The sequence below is a fragment of the Callospermophilus lateralis genome, chromosome 15, assembly GCF_048772815.1.
Source record: "Callospermophilus lateralis isolate mCalLat2 chromosome 15, mCalLat2.hap1, whole genome shotgun sequence".
Lineage (NCBI taxonomy): Eukaryota > Metazoa > Chordata > Mammalia > Rodentia > Sciuridae > Callospermophilus > Callospermophilus lateralis.
In genome coordinates, this window is record NC_135319.1 from 40,602,292 (window position 1) to 40,625,100 (window position 22,809).

The 22,809-nt window shown below is 34.8% G+C and overlaps 1 protein-coding gene across 5 annotated transcripts in view; it reads right to left on the reverse strand.

The window, feature by feature from the left end:
* Nucleotides 1-22,809, reverse strand: part of Herc4 (HECT and RLD domain containing E3 ubiquitin protein ligase 4) — a 183,922-nt gene that overhangs the window by 39,834 nt on the left and 121,279 nt on the right. For 3 of the 5 annotated variants that reach the window (XM_076834173.1, XM_076834174.1, XM_076834172.1), the window contains 6 exons: nt 16,550-16,716; nt 15,819-15,885; nt 13,402-13,484; nt 9,223-9,406; nt 6,167-6,269; nt 3,911-4,556 (listed from right to left, as the gene is read on the reverse strand). In XM_076834173.1, the coding sequence (XP_076690288.1) occupies nt 4,348-4,556; nt 6,167-6,269; nt 9,223-9,406; nt 13,402-13,484; nt 15,819-15,885; nt 16,550-16,716 (813 nt within the window). In that variant the 3' untranslated portion in view covers nt 3,911-4,347. The other 2 variants (XM_076834175.1, XM_076834176.1) reach the window with 2 other exon arrangements.

Genomic DNA, 22,809 nt, shown 5'->3' on the forward strand with positions numbered 1-22,809 from the left:
ATATTCTGGACTGCTGTTTTTCCATCAATGAAGAAAACAACAGGTCCCTGATTACAGTTCCAAAGTAATAAGATGTTAATAACAATTCAGCCAGAAAGTACATGTCTCCTGTTGGGAGGATTTGGTGTAACGAATACCAAACTGCTAGCCTGGTATTATGGGGAGGAACTTTTAACTTGTAATAGCAGAATAGTTATAAAAAACTAGTTATTTAAAAGCTTAGCCTGCCTTAAAACTAGAGATCAACTTTTCAATTACAGAAGCTTCTCCTATTTTATAAAGTCACAGAAAACATTTATTTTCCAGACCTTTTTTTGAACATTACCCCCAAATTATATTCTTATGTTGGTTTAGTATTTATTACAATAAAGAGGGTTTGAAACATAGCTGTTCTTTATGAATACAATACCCAGCTAGGACCATTACTGCCAGAGTAGAAAATTATATTGAACGGCCATTTCCCTACCTAAAAGATGTCTCAATCTGAACTTATTTGGCTACACTAAAGAATGCAGTATATTTAGTTTTCCATTTGCATGATGTGTTTGTGCTATAGATGATATTTTAAATTGAAAAATTTGTTTTAAATTATTTTTACAGTGAAGACTGTTTTCAGCTCTTTTTATATTGTACATAGTCTTTTATGTAATCTACTGGCATATGTTTTGTAGACTGTTTAATGACTGGATATCTTCCTCCAACTTTTGAAATACAAAACCAGTGTTTTATACTTGTACACTGTTTTAAAGTCTATTAAAATTGTCATTTGACTTTTTTCCTGTTAATTTACATTGTTTATAAGTTATATAACATTTTTAAATTTTTCAAGATTTATACAGCTTTGAGGACTGTATTTATTAGATGCTGCCTGCCAATTTATAAAAGTCTTGACTGAGCCCCGTACTGACTGTGCTTGATTGTACTATCACCAAAAGTTAGTATTTCAACTGTTGTCTAAGGCATAGTGATGGCACAGACCAGCAGCTTGTGAGGCAGGAGAATTGAGAGTTCAAAAGCAAAAGTGAGGTGTGTGTAAACCCGGCTCAGTGGTCAAGTGCCCCTGGATTCAATCCCCAGTTACCGCCTCCCCAAGAAGTGGTTTGTCCTAAAACCTCTTTTTAGGCTTCCCTCAAACTCCTAGGCTCAAGGTTATCCTTCAAAAGCTGCCTTAGCTTCCAAGTGGGATTCCAGGCATATGACATCATGCCCAATAGCCCACATCAATTTTTGAGGCTTACCACAGAACCTTTTTAGTCCAATCCATTGAAGTTTTTGAGACAGTACTTAAATTTAAGAGGCTGAAAAAATGCACATTAGAATGCATGTAATGAATAAAGACTTGACTGGCAGTTTCCTGTTCTCAGGTGTCATACCTTCCTCCCCAGACAACTTGCTAGGCAGATTTAACAAAAATAGTGCCCTTGTTCTGTCAGCCCTAGAGAAATTAGCTTTAATCCCCAATTAATCCCTGAAATTCCACATATGCACAGATTGGAAAGTATCAATGACTTAGCAATACCTAGTTTAAGCTGTTACTCAACACTATACAGCTATTTTAGTTTCTGTATATACTCTTTCACTTGATAGTAATACCCTATTTTGAATGAAATACGACGGATTTTTTTTTTCTTAGTGCAGTTTTATTTGAAACAAGTCTCAACTCCTAAACCTATAAGCCAGGAGTGTATGTACACCAAATGGACAAAGATCTAAATAAGCCACTCCGCCTTAAACTCAAAGTAGGATACTTCAGTTATGAAGAAATTAATACTCACCTGAGGAAGTTTAGAACGCCTCCCCTCTTAGGAATATGAATACATATTTAACTGGCACAAAGCAGGGCTTGTACTAAAAAGCACCCACCCCCAGGTAGTTCAAAAGTATAGTCAAGTTTGAGAAACAAAGGAATAGAACTGACATTAAAAAATCAAGTTATTGTTTATAATAAAGTTTTTGTTAAAAAAAAAAAAAAAACAGTGCAGTGCTGAGAATCAAACCCAGTGCCTCATACAGTCATGCTGGGAAAGTACTATACCACTGAGCTATGACCCTACCCCGGTCAGTATGAAAAGCAAACACTGGCAAGCGCAAGGAGCTAAGGATATGTGAATTCTTTAGCAGAGGAGATGAGTGAAACTATCACAAGGAGCTTTGGATGGCCAAAATGCACAAGGGCTGGGGAGGGGACTCAGAAGAGGAGATATCCGACCTTGCCTTCAGACAAGTTTACCCATGCTCTTCATGGTATAATTTCACTTTGATTCTGGACCTTTTGCTAAACTAAACAGTAAAAATCTATAAGGGCAAAAATCTGTTAGGAAACATGGATACTACAAACTATATAAATGGATCCTATAAGAAGGCTACCACCCTGACATCTGTGTAGAGAGAAAAGTATTTTCAAGTTTAGCTAACTCAATAACCAGTCAATGACAACAAATTCAATATTTACCTACCTGCTACTCTGATTTCAAAGCAAAGGAGATTTTTCCTAATTTTATAAAACAAATAGCAATTTGAAAATCTTCAATGGCATAGTTTAATCATGAATCTCTTGTTACATTACAGACTTGTTATATTACAGACTGTAACTGAGGGAGAAAAATGTTATCACTTACCCAAGTTAAGCTTTGTACAGGTGTGATCACAGATAAACTGCAATGTTCTTGATACAGAACTCAGTGTTAATCCAAAGTGGCTGCTTTTTCACAGATGAGCTTCATAGCTACAAAGGTTACTAATGAAAAAAGCACCTGACACATAATTTGCATTTGGAAAATCACCACCCTCAAGGAATGGGTGCAGAGAAATGGTAATATTACCAGGTACACGGAAAAATTCCCATAGGAAAGAATGCCATTTCAAGGAAATCACCTTAAGAATATTGTTTTTTAGTGCTTTACCTATGAAAGACGCCTATAGTTTTTTGTTTTTGTTTTTGTTTTTTAAGTTAAACTTCTGAAAAGTATGGGTCCATGATTCCTTACTGAAGCCCTCTGCTTGTTTTATTTTGGAATTATGAATTTTAGCAAATATGCAGTACTCTGCAGGGGTTGCTAGTCCCAATTGGTTAATAGTATAAATAGCCAACAGTTCTGATTAGGTCTGTTATAAAATGTAATAAAATTTTCAGGGTTTTTTTATTTTGGAATTACAGATAGACTGGACCTCTATCAAACACATTTAACTCCCTGAGAGCCCACTTTTTGAAGATTTTTGAATCTTACGAGAGCCACTGAAAGTTTAAATATCAAACCAATAAATTCTTTATTAAACAGTTTTCACGGCATATTTCTATAAATTTAAAAAATAAATATTTGCATTATAGCAGAAAGTCACATGTATTGCATCAACTCAACTCGCTTTTACAATTTAATGACATGAGATAACTAAGCATCAGCACCATAAAAAGATTTGTTTCTGAAAATTCAAGGAAATAGTTCTCAAGTACTAAAAATTCTGACTAAATACTAACCCACAGAATCAATAATTTTGGAAGCTAAAAATCCAGTGACTGGTTTTCTTACTAGCCAAAGTTTCTCTATGGCAACTATAGAGACAAAATTCTTCCATTTCTAAATATAAATAAGCTTTTTGATAACCTCCCATCTATCAGCATCTCAAGATTCACAAAAGAGGGCAGAACTACAAATTTTTTAGTATAACTCCTATCTGTAAACTCAAGTTTGCACAGACATTCCAGGAAAAAAAAAAAAAAAAATCACACTGTGTTAGAAACATGCTTTAAAAAAAAAAAAAAAAAAGTGTAATGGCGATGGAACCTAGGGCCTCACACATGCTAGGCAAGTGCTCTAACACTGAGTTATATATATATGCCCAGCTTAGATAAGATTAATTCATAATTTTTAACCCTTAAGAGTCAGTTCAATTACAACCATAGAAACTGTACTGGTATCAGAACATAACTATTTTATTACAAAACTTAACATTATTTACAAAATGGAAAAATAATCAAATGACTATTTCAGGCCAAAGTTAAAGGCTTTCCACCCAGTGATTGAAGAAAAATTAAGCAACATTTCCATGCACTCACAGATCATTCTTGAAATATGCAAACTCTTAAAATTTATGTTAGTAAAACTTTAATGTATTCACAATATTTGTATGTTCATGAGGAAGATGGGGAAAAATTCATGGTTCTGTACAATAAGTTTAATAACAATTAATTCATTTTTCTTTTAATATTTTTTGGCTTTCATGAATACTCATAGCATTAAACATTTTGCAAGTAGGAATTATAATAGTACCTGACACTTTGCTGAATTCATCACCACAAGAAAAACACAAGTAGTTTAATGCTTATGCACTAAACTAAATACTCTGAAGTTATATTAAACTGAAGCCTTCATTGTGATCAATAGCTTGGATCAGTTTACGGCGTAGAGTTTCTTTTTCTGAGTATTTTGGAAGATCTAGAAGATTAAAACAGGTGTGGGAAACTGGGAGATATTCCTCACCACCTCCTGTTGACTGGATGACTAGTTTCAGACTCTTCATACCAAGAATAGGAATGCGATCGCTACCTGTCAAAAACACTGCCGGGGGGGGGGGGGAAAATCATTCACACAACAGCATATAGTAGCTAAGAATACCTAGTGCAGTTCTATAGCACAACTTTATGTGAACATCTGCTTCCAGAATTTGTGGAAGATTTTCAAAATGCATTCTAATTACCCACCTATACACCTTTTTTTTCCTTTAAAAGAGTAATCTTAATATTGGTATACAGAAAGTATTCAATATTCAATAAACATTTGATGAATTAATGACTACTACTACTACTGACATTCTTTGAAACAGTAATGACTACTGTTACTGACCTTCTTTTGGGAAGAGCCATTTAGAATTAGTTAAAAAGCCAAATAAAAATGCAGGTTTTTTAAAAAATATATTTTTAAAGTTGTCGATAGACCTTTATTTGTTTGTCTATGTTTGGTTCTGAGAATGGAACCTAATGCCTCACACATGGCAGGCAAGTGTGCTACCACTGAGCCCCAGGCCCAGCCCAAAAACACAGTTAAAACAAAAACAAAAACATACCCTTCTCTATTTGTTCCTATTACTTTTGATAGAAAATTGTTAATAGTGAGCCAAAACTCAAATTGTTTTTCCAAAGAATAATAATTTACTATCCTTATGATACAGGATGCATCAAGCAAGATTCATCCTGATATTTGGCAATTCTCAAGAAAAGAAAAGATATCAAGAAAAGATAGCCAAAATGTTCTTGGCAATAGCAGGGAATACTAAAGGAATGTTACTGATTGAGAACATAAATTTTGACAACTTTTTAAAATAGGGCCGGGCACAGTGGTGCACACTTGTAATCCCAATGACTTGAGAGACTGAGGCAGGCAGAAGGATCACCAAGTTTGAGGCTAGACTTGGCAATTTAGCAAAACCCTCAACAACTTAGCGAGATTCTGTCTCAAAAAAATAAGAAGAGATAAGATGTACCTCAGTGGTAAAGTGCCCCGGGATTCAATCCCCAGTACTACTCCCCCCCGAAAAAGGTCAAACTTCAATTGGACTCAGATTTTAACAAGATGAAAAACACAACAGACATGAGGCTGTAGATGAAGGAACTAAGGTCTGGAGAAAGAAAAAAAAAAAAAGATACTTTCTACAGAAATTCCTAGAAATGTGGAATCAAAGAGAAAAAGAAAAGAGCAAACATAGAAAAGAGCTAGATTGTCTAAAGATCTTTTTAGAAATCTAAAAGGATTCTACAATCCCAGTTTATTTTGATTCCTGGTTTTTATTTTTAAATTTTAGTTATAGATGGACACAATGTCTTTTATTTTGTTCATTTATTTTTATGTGGTGCTGAGGACGAAGCCCAGTGCCTCACATGTGCAAGAGACAAGCGCTCTGCCTCTAAGCCACAACCCCAGCCCCAATTCCTGTTTTATTTCTAAAAACCAACAATATTTTGGAGGCAAACTGAACTTGGCCTTTGAGATAAAAGAAAACAAGCAATTAAGATGATAGTTCATATTTTAAAGTAAAAATTATTCCAATTTAAGATTTTTAGAAAAATACTATGAAAAAAAATCTAATCCAAAGAGAACCAGTCAATATTCTATGAGAATTAGTTTAATATTAAGATTCCCACCTCATAAAATATGAAACTAGAAATACTTACACAGGAATTGTTTTTTCTTTTCCAATGGTAATTCATGAAATACTTCCCAAAAAATTTTTATCGTAGGATGTTCTGCCCAATACTCCCCTTTGTATTCTGTATTCTAAAAACAATATAACCTCTTATTAGGATTAAGGAATATTAGTTTTGTCTTAATTTGGCAAATTGAATTCCTTAGCCCATAAAGACACCATGGTCCAGGAATCTGAAATGTGCAATGCAGATGATTACCCAACATTTCCTGGGCATTTTGCAATTTGACACTCTTATATTCCAGGAGAAAGAGAAAAACAGATGAACCACCAGAAACCTCTTCCAAAAACAAGATAGGACTATAATCTTTGTAAGTAATTATGTGAATAAGGATAAACTAGAAATACTAAAATAATGTTCAAGGATTACTGAATTTCCAACATGGAAATTACCTATAATTAAAAATTTTTTTAATTACCTATAATTAAAATTTTTTTTACTCCTGAATAGAAGTCATGTTATTTTTACATTGTATTTTTCCTTTACAAAAATGCTACTAAGAGCAACACTAATAATTTTCTGTGGTAGTTTCAAAGATGGTCCTCAATAAGCCTCCTGGTATTCATGTTCTTGTGTACTACCACATTCCATATTGAATGAGCCTGACCTATGTAATCATTAGGGAACCTGATATGAAAAATGTGTGACTTATCAGGTTAGATCATAAACAATAAAAATAACCCTCTGTGGCTTCAATCACTCTTTCAGATCACACTTATGGGGGGATATTTCGTGAAGACACTCAAATAGCCCTACTATGGACAGACATCATTATGGTGCCAACAGCCATATATGACTATGTATCCTTGTTGAAATGAATATCCTTTATCAAGCCTTTGGATGGCAGTGGTGCCAGTCAATATTGTGACTATACCATCATCAGAAATCCTGGAGCCAAACTACCTAGCTAAACCATTCCTGACACAAACTATGTAAAATAATGTTTTCTCTGTTCTTGTTTTCAAGGTTTTTTTTCTTTTTTAAATAACAGGGATTGAACTCACAGGTACTTAACCACTGAGCCACGACCCAAATCCTTTTTTATTTTAATACAGGGTCTCTATAAGTTGCTGAGTCTGGCTTTGAACTTGCAACCCTCCTGCTGCCTTAGCCTCCAGAGTCTCTAGGATTATAGGCATGTTCCACCATGCCTGACAAATGTTATTTTTGGACATACTGTTCCCTTAGGCATAGGCAATATAGAAAAGACTTCTTCAACAAGCTAATTTCTACTTATTTTTTAGGGCTCAGATTAAAATGTCACCTAGTTCAATCACTGATTTATTCAACTGAGAGTTAAAAGTTTTGGGCAGTGGGGAAATTCCAGTGAATGAAGTCCTGACTTACCTTGCAGAATTTCCCATCTAATGAGACTCTTTTCCACATTTAACAAGCATGTTCCTCCGTAGGTGCCATTCACTAAACCCTTACTCTCCTCTTGTATTCATCACAACGCAATTAAAAGTAGTTAGCTTCCTTATCAGAGGGCAAAGACTATGTCTCAATCTTATTGACTATCATCTCCCCAATCTCTTGCATAGGACCTCATTAGAGGCTGAATAAATATTTGCTAATGGGTTTCTTGAATTTTGGGCTCTTGCTATTTGTAGCTATGACTATCTCAATCACTGAATTCTTGATTATCCAAATGTGCAAAATAATTAATGTACTTCCAAAAAATTTGAGAAAATAACTTGATTTCTAAGTGATGTTTAATTTATTAACTTGTTTGAAGTTAGATTATGAACATGTCAGTGGGGATGAAGAAAGAGAGGTGGAAAGATCACTCTTATACCTCTAAATTGTATGGGGGAATGCTGATTTCCTGGGCTACACTATCTTCCCATTTTTTTAACTGAGTTAAAAAAAGCCATATATTTTAAAACTGTAAGAAATGCATGTATCCATTTATATCTTAAACATCTGTAAATATACAGTTCAGTAACATTAAGTATTTCACACTGTTGTGCAATCACCACCACCATCCATATCTAAAATTCTTTTCATCTTTTAAAACTGAAACTCTGTGTGACCATTAAACAAGAATTCCCTACTTCCCTCTTCATTTACAGATTTTTAGATGAACATAATACTTGGGATTAGGATTGCTAGATCATATAGCAAATACGTGTTAACTGCTAAACTGCAAAAATTATATCAGAGGAGGCTACATTAGTTAGAAAAATGATTGTTAACCTTATTTTATTTTTTTAAATTTTTAGTTGTAGTTGGATACAATATCTTTATTTATTTATTTTTATGTGGTGCTGAAGATTGAACCCAGAGCCTCACACATGCTAGGTGAGCACTCCACCACTGAGCCACAACCCCAGCCCATAACCTTATTTCTTAAAGCTGACCTAATCTAGCAATTTTACTAAATGTTAACTGAAGAAATACTTGAGAATTACTTGGAGAAGAAAATAAAACTTTCCTAATTTTCTCCCTAAACATAAGGCACCAGGGCTGGGGATGTGGCTGAAGCGGTAGAGGGCTCGCCTGCCATGCGTGCAGCCTGGGTTCGATCCTCAGCACCACATACAAACAAAGATGTTGTGTCCACCGAAAACTAAAAAATAAGCATTAAAATTCTCTCTCTCTTAAGAAAAAAAAAAAAAAAAGATAAGGCACCAGAAATGAAGATCATACTCATTATTTCTCTGCAAAAAATTAAACACTGAGATTAATCAGAGAAAAAATCTTATGCATTGCAAATGCTTTTCACAACGGTTTACCAAGACTGAGGCAGAATGAAAACCCACCATTTTGTCTGGGGCTTCTATTCTGCCTGTGGTCCAGATGACATTTTTCTCTATCTCTACCACCAAACCCACAAAATATAAAACTGCTACCCTCAATTCAAAAACAGTTCAATATTCATCGTGGAGCAAAAACAGTAGAGTGTCTTTATAAAAATGAAGTAATTGTATAAAAATGAAAACTAGAAGGGCAGGACTTCTACCAATAAGCCATGGTCTTGGTCTTTCCATTTAAATAATGTCATAGATTTGGTTTTTTCCTACCTTTTCCAGTTCTTTCCAATCATAATTTGTATTTCCAATAACCATTGATTGTAGTTCATTAGGCTGGAAAAGCAGAAGAACTTTTCCTCCACAGACCTTATGAAAGCCAGCGTGAAAGGCATCAAATAAGGAAGCCACTGATTTATTGAATATGTAATCCACATAAGCATCAACAAACTCCTGCCTAGAAATAAAAATATACATACATGCATAAAAATCACTTATGTAGAACATATAACATAGTCTAATTAAAACTGTGCTCCTAAGCCTTTTGCTACTTAACTATATAAAACAGAAAAAACATGAACAGGACTGACTCAAAGGGGACAAAGTTATATTTATAATAATAGATCTATTAAAAATTAAGATATACCCATAAAGCATTCTTAGACTATTCCTAATAGAAAAATATCATTTGCTAATGAACAGAATGATATAAATGGCTAACAAAATAATTTCAAAAGTCACAAATTAATGAAAATTTGTAGTATCACCTCACATGCATTCCTAAAAGAGTGATCTGTTACAAATATTGTGTGGTGAAAAAATGAGAGCTTTGGGACTCAGATTATTTGACAGAAGAGTCTTTCTCCTCGGACTCCAAGGAATCTGAACAAAAATTTATTTTCAAAAACAACCACCACGTAGCAGGTATTAAATATTCTTTTAGGATAATCATTAAAAGACTATAAGTTTATTTTTCTTTAAATGTGTGCAGTATACAGACACACATACACAGTTGATTGTCTTCTGTCTCTTAGGATACAAAAAATACTGTACAGAAAAAAGGGAAACTTCTTTAACTAGAATAACAAAAAATTTTAATCAATTTGTTTTGTTTTGCTATTCACAAACATTTTTATGAAGCAATTCAGTTAAACAAATAATGAGAACAGGCACTGGAGAATGATTTCAGTATTTCATATCCTTGTCTTGCAAATAATAATGTTTCTGTAAATGGGAATATGAGTAAACTTAAGCATCTACAAATATTCTTACCCAGTTATAAAAGTAATCCCAAACTAAATTTATAGGTAGCAGAAAAACTGGCTAAAGGAGGCCATTGTAAAATAAAAACCTGGTGGGCCTAAGGAAAAACTAATAGGATACAATGTTAGAGTCAGATGAGAAAAAATAATTTTTAAAAAATAATAATTTTACAATCCATCCATTTAGAAAGTTAAATTTCATCTATACTAATTAGACCCTCAGCACAAAAGGCTAAATAATTTTACATACTTTTTGTCAAAATTCTTAAAATAATTTCTCAATAATATAAATGAAATAATTTTCAGGAACTTTTTAAAAGCAAGAAAAAAATCTAAACCAAAGTTTTTCAAAAACCTAAAAAAAAAAGCTAGAAGTGCTTCAAAAGTTTTAATTAATTTTAACAACAGTTTTATTTTACAAGGTAAGACATATATGCATAGTTTATTATTGGTAGTAATAATTCTAATAGCCAACATTTACTGAGCACATACATGTGCTAGATAGGTCCTATCTTAAAATTATTGCCTCACCCAAACCTCAAAATAACCCCATGAAGTACATATAATTGAGTATTCTATTTTACAGAAAAGACGACTGAGGCATGGAGATATCAACTATCTATTTAAAGTCATACAGCTTCTAAGTAATCAAGTCAGGATTGCCGCAGTCTGGCTGGGCACAATTCAGGAGCCACTTATCAAGCAAAAACGAACTTTATTTTTAGAACACACGCTGCACCACATGAGCTCTTCAGGAATTCCCTCAGAGTCCAACTGCCACCACCGGCTTCCCACAAGCCTCTCTATGCCCCAACTCCTCCTGCTCTTGAGGCAGATTGGCTGGGTTGCGTGGGCAGAGCCAAAAGAGTTCCCCAATGAGCAGCTCCCTGGTTTGAAAGGGCAGGGAAACAGCCCAATGAGCATCACCGCAGAAGAGCCAATTAGCTGGCAGCTGAAAGTTTGCTGGGGCCGCTATGAGCCAATCATCAGCTGGAAGTTTGCTGAGGCCCCTCTGGCTGTGGCTCTCAACACAGGATTACAATGTTTGGATCATATCCCTAGCCAAACCCACTGTTAGCTTTGTCTAAAGACAAAATAGAAGAAAACAAAGCGCTTTCTGTCCTGCATTTATCTACCAGAAATTCCTGCTATTTGAAGCCAACTCTTTCTTGCTATTCCTTTTGATATTTATCTTCAAGCATCTGCCAACATAGTTCTAGGGTTATTCTTTGATTTTTCAATCTTAAATGTTATATAATGAACTCAATACCTATTAGGAAAGGTAAAGATTTACTTTTTACTTAATTGCTCTGCTCTCATTTTTCTCCCCCAAAATTCTCATTTTATAATGATTTTGGTTCAGTATTCACTATTAACACTTTTATAATTAAAAATATTATTCATAATTGAGCAGCAGGGTATTCTGTTTATCTTTTCTTTTTTATATGTAGTTTTTTAAATTTTTTAATTGTAGTTGGACACAACACCTTTATTTTATTTATTTATATGTGGTGCTGAGGCTCGAACCCAGGGCCTTGCACGTGCTGAGTGCTCTACTGCTGAGCCATAACCCCAGACCCTGTGTTTACCTTTTCTTAAAACAAAAATTATAATGTGTTCCTTCATGTGCTACTTTATCCCTAACTTCTCCAAAACAATTGTCAATTTCCTCCATACTCATTCAAATCATATCAGGTAGCCATCAGTTGGATTTTTCTCCTAATTTCCTTCAAACTCTTGCTCTAACCCAGATTGTTAACTCTTTGAGAAACTTCTACACAGCTTTTGTTCCTTCAAAAGAATCCTCTTTGCCTCTCTCTTATATTGTATCCTGTACCTTCCTCTATCCTGGTTTAATTACTTATTTTGGTTGGTACAACATATCTGAGATGGAGACATCAGAAGTAGGTTCTATGAGAATGTGCACATATGAAAATGTTTATATATAATGACATGATAATTTGAATACAGAATTAAAATGCTTTTTCTCCCAGAATTTAAATTTTCTAGCTTCCTAGAGTTGTTCTTACAAGTCTGATGATGATATTCTGATTCCTAATTCTTTGTATGTCGTCTGCTTTTTTTCTCCCCTGGAAGGATTTAGTTTGTATGTTTTGCCTTGGTATGTGTCTTTTTTTCCTACTTCCCCTGCTTTCAATCGTGAAAGGCTTCCCAAACTTCAGTTCTGGGAAGTTTCTGGGTACCATTTTCTTTGACAAATTTCATTCATTCCATTTCTTCCAATAAATTTTTCCTCTCAGTTTTTAAAAGTATCCATCTGGATGTTGGCACCTTGAAGATACGAACTTCAGTTTCTTTTGAAGTTTATTCTTTATTCTGCATTGTTCCTGTTCCTTGCCATTCTTTTGAACTGTTTTGGTCCTTCCTTAAATGTCTACTCACTGGCTAGCCATTCACATATAAAACATAGGCAGTTTCTTCAGAAAAGAATCTTCTAATACAAAGGGTCAAGAAAGAGGGAGCTGTAGAATTTCACGTCATCTCCCTATTTTCAGTTCAGCTCCTTTCCCATAGCTATGCCTAGGTATCTTAAACCACAGTCCCTTCAGTTGAATGTCTCTAAAAGGTATATTTCTAATCTCCTGCCTAAGCTAGAGAAGGACATTTGCCAGGTTACTGGATATGTTAAGGGAAAGGTTTCTAACTGCTTCTTTTAAAAATAGTTTACAAACTCCATGCACTTTGCAAAAGGATGTTTTTTACTCTTAGTGCTTGGGCCTTTTTCTACAATATGAACTGGTAGTCTTCTTAGCAATTCCGCTCCATTCTACATTGCAGCTTTCTGGGTTTGCAATCTTTATTTTTTAGTTGTAGACTGTTATGTGGTGCTGGGGATCGAACCCAGGGCCTCACACATGCGAGGCAAGTGCTCTACCACTGACCTACAACCTCAGCCCTGGTTTGCAATCTTAACTAAGCACTATTTTCTAGCTTCCAAAACTGCATTTGCTACAATCTCCTCTCACTTTTGTTTTTTTATTTATGATCTTTTCATTCCTTTATTGATGTCTTAAGGGCATTTCAGGAGCAGAGGCATATTAGTTCTTCATGAAACAGTCCAAGTTTTACCTGAGTTAAAAACTAAGGGTTGTGACATGTTTCTCGGGGCGGGGTGGGGGAAGCCCTACAATTTTAATCACTCCCACTGATGCTGCTATAATTCACTTACCGATTTTGTTTGTTAACAGCTGTGTCTGCACCATTTAGAACCAGCTCTTTCACTTCAGTTGCACCAAAGTTTTCAACTGTGATCTATTAATTTAAATTTTTAAAAAAAGTCAATGTCAGACTCAAAACTTAGTATTTTAATAATCTACTATTATATTCTTCCTTTTGTCTCATAGATATAACTAATAAATTTGAGACAAAATTCTGCACCATCACTTATTTATGAATTCTGCTTAAAGCCACAACTAGGAATTTTCATACTCTAGTATTTTGATATCTTACTATGACTAATTATAAATTATCAAATGTTTGGTTACTTAAGCACAGGAAACAGAATATATTGTGAACATATATATTTAGAACAAAATATTTAGAACATAGTAGAAAATTAGGATATTTTCCTTAGAAGAGTGACTGAATCAAACTATCAGAATGTATTCAGCTTAGAAGAGTTATGCATTCTTCCCACATTACTACTATTCTCCCATATTACTCTATCTGCAAAATGTTTAATCACAGGTGTTTGGCTATTTTGCAACTTTTATTTTTCATACTTGTCTAATTATTTTTTAAACAAACAATGCCATTCCCACTTCTATATCCTTCCTTTACTCCTTTTTGGGAATATTATCCTCTTTTATGAAAATCTAGCATCTGTAAAAATACTATGGTAGAAAAGGAAATGATAAGTAAGAAATGAACACATCTCTGCTCTAAAGTTTACCATCTAATAAAAAAGGAGAAAATGTGATCTATAAACAATCATTACAATAAAACAATGCCATAAAACAAAATTTTACCAGACCACACAGGAAGGAAAGTTTAATTTTACCTAAAACTTGTAGAAAGAAGGATGGGCAGTATTCTGAAAGACCAGAGGGGAGCAGGATTTCAGACTTAATACATCAATTTAATACATGGATAAATAGAGTAAACATCAAGTTCTGAAAATGTACGCCAAGAGGCTTAAAAAAAAAAAAAATCAAAGGTGTATGAAACAATTCTGTGTAATATGATACAATTTGGCATTAATGAAGAGATACAATGGAAGTTTTCCCATTGTTCTTTTTTTTTTTTTTTAGAGAGAGAATTTTTTAATATATGTATTTTTTTTTAGTTTTTGGTGAACACAATATCGTTATTTTATTTGTATGTGGTGCTGAGGATCGAACCCAGCGCCCCGTGCATGCCAGGCGAGCGCGATATAGAATGTTCCTGATATCATGTAGCTAGTAGACAGTTGTGTAACATGGAATCTTATTACGGGTATTTTTTGGAAGCTATGCTGAGAATCAGGTTTCTAATTTGAAATAAAAAATATGTATGTAAAAAAAAATTAAAAATAGAATGAAGGCTTTACCATTTTTTCAAGTGTGAAATTCACAATATTTAAATGTTCCCTTCTGAAGTGCCTTATCATCATCCTTGTTGATTTTCTCTTCTTTAATTGCCAACTGGTCTATTTTTGGCAGATTCTCATTTGTCAATGGCTTAGTATGTGACTAGATCAGCCATTCAACATCTCTTTTTGCTAACTTAATAAAATTTTGCATCTTTTACAGGGTTTGCAATTTCATTTCCAAATAACATTGCAATGAATTTGCATACGTATCATACTAAATCATCCAACAGTGAGTAAGACAAAACGAGTAAGAAAACAGAAAGAGATATATCTGGGGAAATTAATCTTTTAAGTTGCAAGGTTATTCATATTACAATAACCCCTTGCTTCTCTGTAAATACAGAATCACAGATTCAAAAACAAACACTTGGATAAGGATCTTTTGCCTATCTTTTTTTTGGTGGTACTGGAGATTAAAGGGGCCTTGAGCTTGCTATGAAAATGCTATCCCTACTGAGTTACATCCCCAAGACCCAGGCTGACCTCAAACGTTTTTTTTTTTTTTTTTTTTTTTTTAATATTTATTGTTTTTAGTTGTAGTTGGACACAATAACTTTATTTTATTTATTTTTATGTGGTGTTGAGGATCGAACCCAGGGCCTTCCACATGCAAGGCAAGCACTCTACCGCTGAGCCACAACCCAGCCCCTGACCTCAAACTTCTGATCTTCCTGCCCACGCCTCCCCAGTTGCTGAGATTACAGGAGTGCTCCACCATTTCAGCATAATAATAAAGTACATAAGGTTTGAAGTCACATAGCTGGATTTGAGTACCCATTCTAATATATAATTATTAATTTTAGCTTCCTTCATCTGTAAAATAGGATGATATTAACCTCACAGGATTATTGAGGATAAAATGGAACAACATATATATTGTGTCTAGCACATAGCAAATGCTCAATAAATGTTAGCTAAAAGATTAAGAGTTGCATCTTCAAAATGAAACTATAAGGCAAAGCTGTTAAATAAAAGGGATGATGAATAATCAGACTAATTTATGTTTTTCATCTTACCGTAAAATTTAGACAAAATGTTTCCTCTATATCATCTTCTGGATAATCCAATAATTGTTGCATACTTCTGTAAAACAATGTATATTTCTTTAAGGTAAAATATCATTAAGTATTTTGACTATTTTGTTTGCATTAAGCACGTATTTCTCATTCCCTTTTGATAAAATCCTTTCATTAATTTGTATTTTTACATTTGTTTCAGAACAGAGTATGTACACTGTCAAACTTACAAATAACATTGGGGGAAAAAACAAGTTTTCTTTCTTCCTCTGAATAAAAACACCATGTATCAACCCATTTTCAGCATTTGTTCTTATTTATATGTAATTTTTACTCCATTTTATGTAATAAATTTGAAAAAATTTTGTATGTTCAAAGTAGAAATGAGGGTATAATCAGAGGTCCAAATAAATTATTTAACCACTCTCAGAAAACACTATCTTCATTCATTTATTATATGGTATATGTAAAGTACTTTTAAATCACTAAAAATCAAGCACTGAAGACAAAACTTCAGACATTCACTGAAAAATTTAGTCTTTATACTGAAGATCAGTCTTTAAGGTAGAAAATTTTGATTTCGGTAATAGGATGTATATTCATTTATTTAGAATGCAATTTATTTCAGAAATTTAATAGAAAAATAATATTAATCCTAGAAGGAAAATTTTCTGTACATTTCCCATTTCTTATCTCCCAAATCCTACCCTTGATACTTTTTTACAACTAACCTCCCAACATCAGGCATTAGTTCCTTCAAATCATCAAGGGATGGTTTCTTTTTCAGGAGTTTCTTATATAAAGCCAAAGGAAAATGGAGGTCCACAATAGTGAAATTATAAATAGCTAATCCACAGATAACACCAATCAAGTGGAACAAATCACTGTCTTCAAATGTCTAATAATAAATATAAGGAAAAAAAGGTTAGACTTATCTTTCAAGTTAAAACATTAAATTTTCTTCTGATTACAAATAGAAGAAAAAGTAATGAACAAGAAAAAAATTTCAAACATTGCATTAGTATCTCCATAGCATAATATCACTATTAAAGTTCTCTACAACATATATATATGACTTCACAACCGTTTTTTTTTTTTTGGGGGGGGGCAGTTCCATGTCATGAAGTAATTAGTCTTGGAATGTATATAGTTCAGTGGTAGTACATTTGTCTGGCATGGGCAAAACCCTGGGTAACCTGGGTTTGATTCTAGGCACTATTTAAAAAAAAAAAAAAAAGCAACACTAAATTAAAGGTAAAATGTGCACTATAACATTTTTTTCCTGGTTTAAAAAAAAATACATATTATTTGAAAAAAAAAAAAACACAAAAAAGAAAATATATCTGCAATCTAGTCAACCTGAAAGTTGAAAGAGGGAGAGGTGGATGCATAGGGTATATGCATATACAAAACCATCACTCTGAATCCATTAATATGTATGTTACTAAAATATTTCCATCTACTATAAATTCAGAGAAATAATTTAAAAATACTATATTCAAACTTTTATTTCATTTTTCCAATTACCCATGAGTATTTTCTTATGTCATTCATTAAATGTTCTTCCAGAACATGTTTTTTTTTTTTTTTTAAGAGAGAGTGAGAGAGGGAGAGAGAGAGAGAATTTTCATATTTATTTTTTAGTTATCGGCGGACACAACATCTTTGTTTGTATGTGGTGCTGAGGATCGAACCTGGGCCGCACGCATGCCAGGCGAGCGCGCTACCGCTGGAGCCACATCCCCAGCCCCAGAACATGGTTTTTAATAGTTGCACATTACATCATGCAAAAAGCATGATGATTTGCTAAATCAGCTATTTTACTACAGTTGAAAATATAGATTAAAACAAAGCTTAAAAAATCAATTAATCAAAGTCTAACTGGGAGGCACACGTATAATCCCAGCAACTAGGGAGGCTGAGGCAAGGAAAATGGGAAGTTTGAGACCAGCCTCAACTCAGCAAGACCCTGTCTCAAAATAAAAAATACAAATGGGCTATAATATAGTTCAGTGGTAAAACATCCTTGGGTTCAATCCCAGCATTGCAAAAACAAAACAAAAAGAAACCTGAAAGTACTTTTTTTCCTCATGCTCAAAGTAGTAAAATATACACATAAAAAATTCTGTGAAAAGAATGATTAAGAGAATTTTTTTTTTTTTTTTTTTAAATTAGACTTGGGTTATAGACCTAGTTCAGTCACTAGCTAGCCTCAGTGTTTTCAAAGGAAGACAAATAGTCATGCATGATAACACACAACAGCAATCCCAGTTAGTCAGGAGGCTAGGGCATAAGATCACAAGTCAAGGCCAGCTCAGGCAATTTAGCAATCCTCAAAAAATGTTCAATTCTCAGCATCAGAAAAACTGGGGTAGGGCAAGAACATCCTTTTTTACTGAAAGGGGTCTTGTTTTGCTGCCCAGACTGGTCTCAAATACATGGGTTTAAATTATCCTCCTGCCTCGGCTTCAAAAGTAACTATGACTACTGGCACATACTACCACACATAGCTTTGCTTCTTAAGGAAGAATTTCTAATTCAAAAGATAGTTAAAACGTTTACTGATTATCTGTTCTAGATTCTTCTACCACTTCAGTCCAGAAAAATGTCACATATACATACTATATACACAATGTCATACATACTATATATACACAATGTCATACGTACTATATACACAACAAATGCTTTTTTGTCATGGGTTTTAAAATGACAATTTACTTTAGTATACATTTTTCACTATTAATGATATTGAACTCATGAAATTTCTTGTACTAAGCCCACTTATTTTGGGGGGAATAATATTTTTCTTATGTATTTGTATTAAAATTGTTCATATAATATGAGTATCATCCTATGTCACATTTATTATTATTATATATATATGCCTTTTGAGGCAGGGGGCATGACTGAGGATCCAGCCCAGAATGTTGTACATGCTAAGTGAGTGTTTTGCCACTAAGCCATGTCCCCAGCCCTTTTATTTTGAGATGAGGATCTCACTAAGTTATCTAAACTGGACTCTAACTTGAGATCTTCCTGCCTCAACCTCCAGAGTAGCTTGGATCATAGGTGTGGATCACCATGCCCAACTATGCTATCTATGCTTTTTAAATTTTATGTTTTCTGTTGGGCTGGGATTGTGGTTCAGTGATTGGGGGGGGCAGAGCACTCGCCTAGCACATGCGAGGCCCTAGGTTCAATCCTAAGCACCACATAAAAAAATAAATAAATAAACGAAATTGTGTCCAACCACAACTAAAAAACAAATATTAAAAAAATTTATGTTTTCAGGGGCTGGAGATGTGGCTCAAGCGGTAGCGCGCTCGCCTGGCATGCGTGCGACCCAGGTTCGATCCTCAGCACCACATACAGACAAAGATTTTGTGTCCGCCAAATACTAGAAAATAAATATTAAAATTCTCTCTCTCTCTCCCTCTTTCTCACTCTCTCTCACTCTTTCTTTAAAAAAAAAAATTTATGTTTTCTGTTATGCATAAGTAACACAGTTTTCAGTGGCCAACTTAAGTCTTTTTCTACCAGGTCGTCTTATATTGTGTTTATGCTTAGAAAGCCCTTCTTAAATTATGTGGAACTTTCCCTTTTGAAACTTTCTAAATGAGGATTACTAGCACTGAAGATATATTAATGCCATTTCGAAACATGAAGGGTAGATGGATTGTTGGTAACTGATTTAGTAAAGAAGAAAACAGAAGTAATCTTATTGCTAATCTGTGCTGCAAACTCAGGAACTAGGAATAAAAATGCCTGTAAAAGTTACAGTTAGCCTAGTAGGTATTAAGAGACTGAAAACAGGATGTTTAGGTGAAAGTCCTTTCTTTTTCTAGAGAGGCTGAACCAAAAAAGCTCTAAATCTAAGACAGCTGATGATGAGGGTACTGCACTGAAAACAAGGGGATCTGATAAGGGTCTATACTATGAACAATGAGAATCACTGCTTTCCCTTCCAGCATTCAGAACACTACTAAAATAGACAGCCAAGGTAACAATCTTTCTTTAAACCTCAACTGTTAAAAAACCTAAATATGATAACAATTGCTTCCGCTTGAAAGGATAGAACCTGTAAATCTATAAATGCATATATATCCACACATCTAAGCTTTCAATGCCACATTCTTAAATGAATAAAGAGACAATGACCACTCAAAAAAAGAAAAACAACAACTACAAAAAACACCCAGATGGGCTGGGCTGTAGCTCAGCGGTCAAGTGCTTGCCTCGAATGTGTGAGGCACTGGGTTCAATCCTCAGCACCACATAAAAATAAATAAAGATACTGTGTGTTAATCTACAATTAAATAAATATTTTTTTTAAAAAACAAGGTGCTTAAAAAAATACCCAGAGGAATAAGAGGAGTGTGGAAAATAAAATAAACATTTAAAATTGGGAGTAGGGGTGGGAGGGCAGAAAGGAGAGCAATAATCACTGTCCTCTAAGTAATAAGAAAAGGTAGTAAGTATATCCTTGAAAAATGAACTGGATTCTATTGTCTTCTACCCAAATAAAGGGTAATGTCACGGAAACTGGCAGAAGAGGGAAAGTAAAACTCCATCCCTTCACAAAAACAATGAATCTTAAGATGGCAAAAAATGTCAGAATGAACTCTTCTGGAATGCTGGAAACTAATAAAAAACTAGCAAGGAGAATACTTTAGGAAGAAGTTGCTTAACCCCTTATCATGCCCCACTCTACAGCTGAGTGGTGGCTATGATGATGGCAACATTTCTTGTAGGTTGCTGGCACTAGACAGAACAATATGGACCTTATTTTCAAAGGACAGTGGTTATGTCTTTGAGGCATCTGGTAGCTCCCTGAAGATTAGCTCAAGGGCTTACCTTTGCTTTCATGGCCTCTGAGGGCCCTCACAGATTTTACGCAGTTTCCCTATTGAGTGCCTATAGTCAAAAGCATTTAAAGGCATATAGTCAGGTGCATGTCCAGAGCTGAACATGTGTTCAAATAAGAAAAGAGAAGACTCTGAGTTTTTACTTAGTTAATCTTTAGAAAATGTGCAAGAAGGAAGTATATGCTAAGTCAAATTTGCATATAGGTTAGCTAAGCACTGAAGAGGTACTCAAGACAGAGGCAGCATGCAAAGACTGGAAGAGTATTTTGCTTCCTCTTCTTCGGCCCAGGTATTTAAGTAAATCTTTTATCAATCACCAGCTGACCTCTAAGCTAACAGAGCAAACATCAGTTGTCATATATAAAGAATATCAGACTTTGCAAACAAAATGATTTAGAAAAGTAATTAAACAAGCAGCAAGAACAAACTCACAGGGAATGGAGAGAATATGACTTCCATAGTATCCACATTGTAACATTTAGTGCTCAGTATTCAACCAAAACATACCAGAAAAAAAGACAAAGATATGGCTTATTCACACACACACAAAAGTATAAACTGCCTTGTAGAAAGCATTAGACTTAGCCAAAGATTTTAAATCAACAATCTTAAATATGCTTAAAGAGCTAAAAGAAACCACAGACTAAGAATCACAGAAAACTGGCCAGTTGTAATGACGAATGTCTGTAAGCCCAGTGGCCTGGGAGGCTGAGGAAGAGTATCACAAGTTCAAAGCCAGCCCCGGCAACTTAGCAAGGTCATGCATCAAAAGAAAAAAAATAAAAAGGGTTGGGAATGTGGCTAAGTGGTTAAGCACAGCTGGGTTCAATCCCTGGTACCAAAGAGAGACAAATAGAGAAAGTTACAGAAAAAATATAACGATGTGTCACTGAATACAAAATGTCAATACAGGATAGAGTGCATAAAAAGGAATAAAAAATTCTGAAGTTATAAAGTATAATCACTGAAACAAAAAAATTGACTCAAAAGGTGTAATAAGAGATTTGAGAAGAAAAAGAATCAGCAAACATAAAGCTAGGTCAATTGAGATTACCAGTCTGAGGGGTGGAAAAAAATTAAAGCCCAAAGAAGAAAAACGAAGAGAGTACTGTGAGGTATCAAATGTTCCATCAAACATAGTGGAAGTCCCAAAAGTGGGAGGATGAGGGTGGGGAATAGGAGGTGGGGTGGAATACTTGAAGAAGTGACTGAAAACTTCCCAAATTTGATAAAGGTCATGAATCTAGATGTTTAAATAAGGCAAAAAGCTTCTATCAAGATGAACTCAACACAAAGCATCAAAAACTAATTACTAAGAGAAAAAAAAAACTTATTGTATACTAATGTTCCTCATTGACATTAACAGCTGATTTCCCATCAAAAACCATGATTGTCAAAAAATAGTGGAATGCCAGGATGTGATGATGCATTCCTATAATCCCAGAGACTCAGGACATTGAGGCAGGAAGGACTGCATGTTTGAGACCAGTTTCACAATTTAGCAAGACCTTTTTTCTAAGATAAATAAATAAATGAATTAAATAAAAAGGCTGGAGCGCTGCTGATTCTGCGGGCTCCTGCCAGCTGTGCATTTGCTGAGCTCGGAGCTGAATTCTGGGTTTGAGATGGGGGAAGGAAACGGTCCAGTTCGGTTCTCCACACCGGTCAGACCACGGAGGAAGCCAGCGGCCACCATCTTGGAGAGCTGACGTCACCATCCTTGTTTTCGACTGATCGCAGCTCTTTCAGCTATAGAACAGGTAATTTCAGGTTGACATTTGTCTGCGTCTCGCAGACAAATTGCTCAGACTTACTGCTAAATAACCCGCGGAAACTGCTTCTTGGAGCCTGCTCCTATCGGAACACACACCGAGCCGGGAGCGGCCGAGTTCCGGCTCCCGGAGCTGCACGGGCCCAGGGCTATAGAACCTGTGGAAACTGCTTCTTGGAGCCTGCTCCTATCGGAGCATGCACCAAGCCCGGAGAGGCCGAATTCTGACTCCCGGAACTGCTCTGGCCCAGGGATAAAGAACCTGCAGAAACTGATTCTCGATCCGGGTCCTGCTGAATACTGTGGAGGCCAGAGGGGAGGAGCAGAGCTGCCATCCGCGCCCGGAACAGGC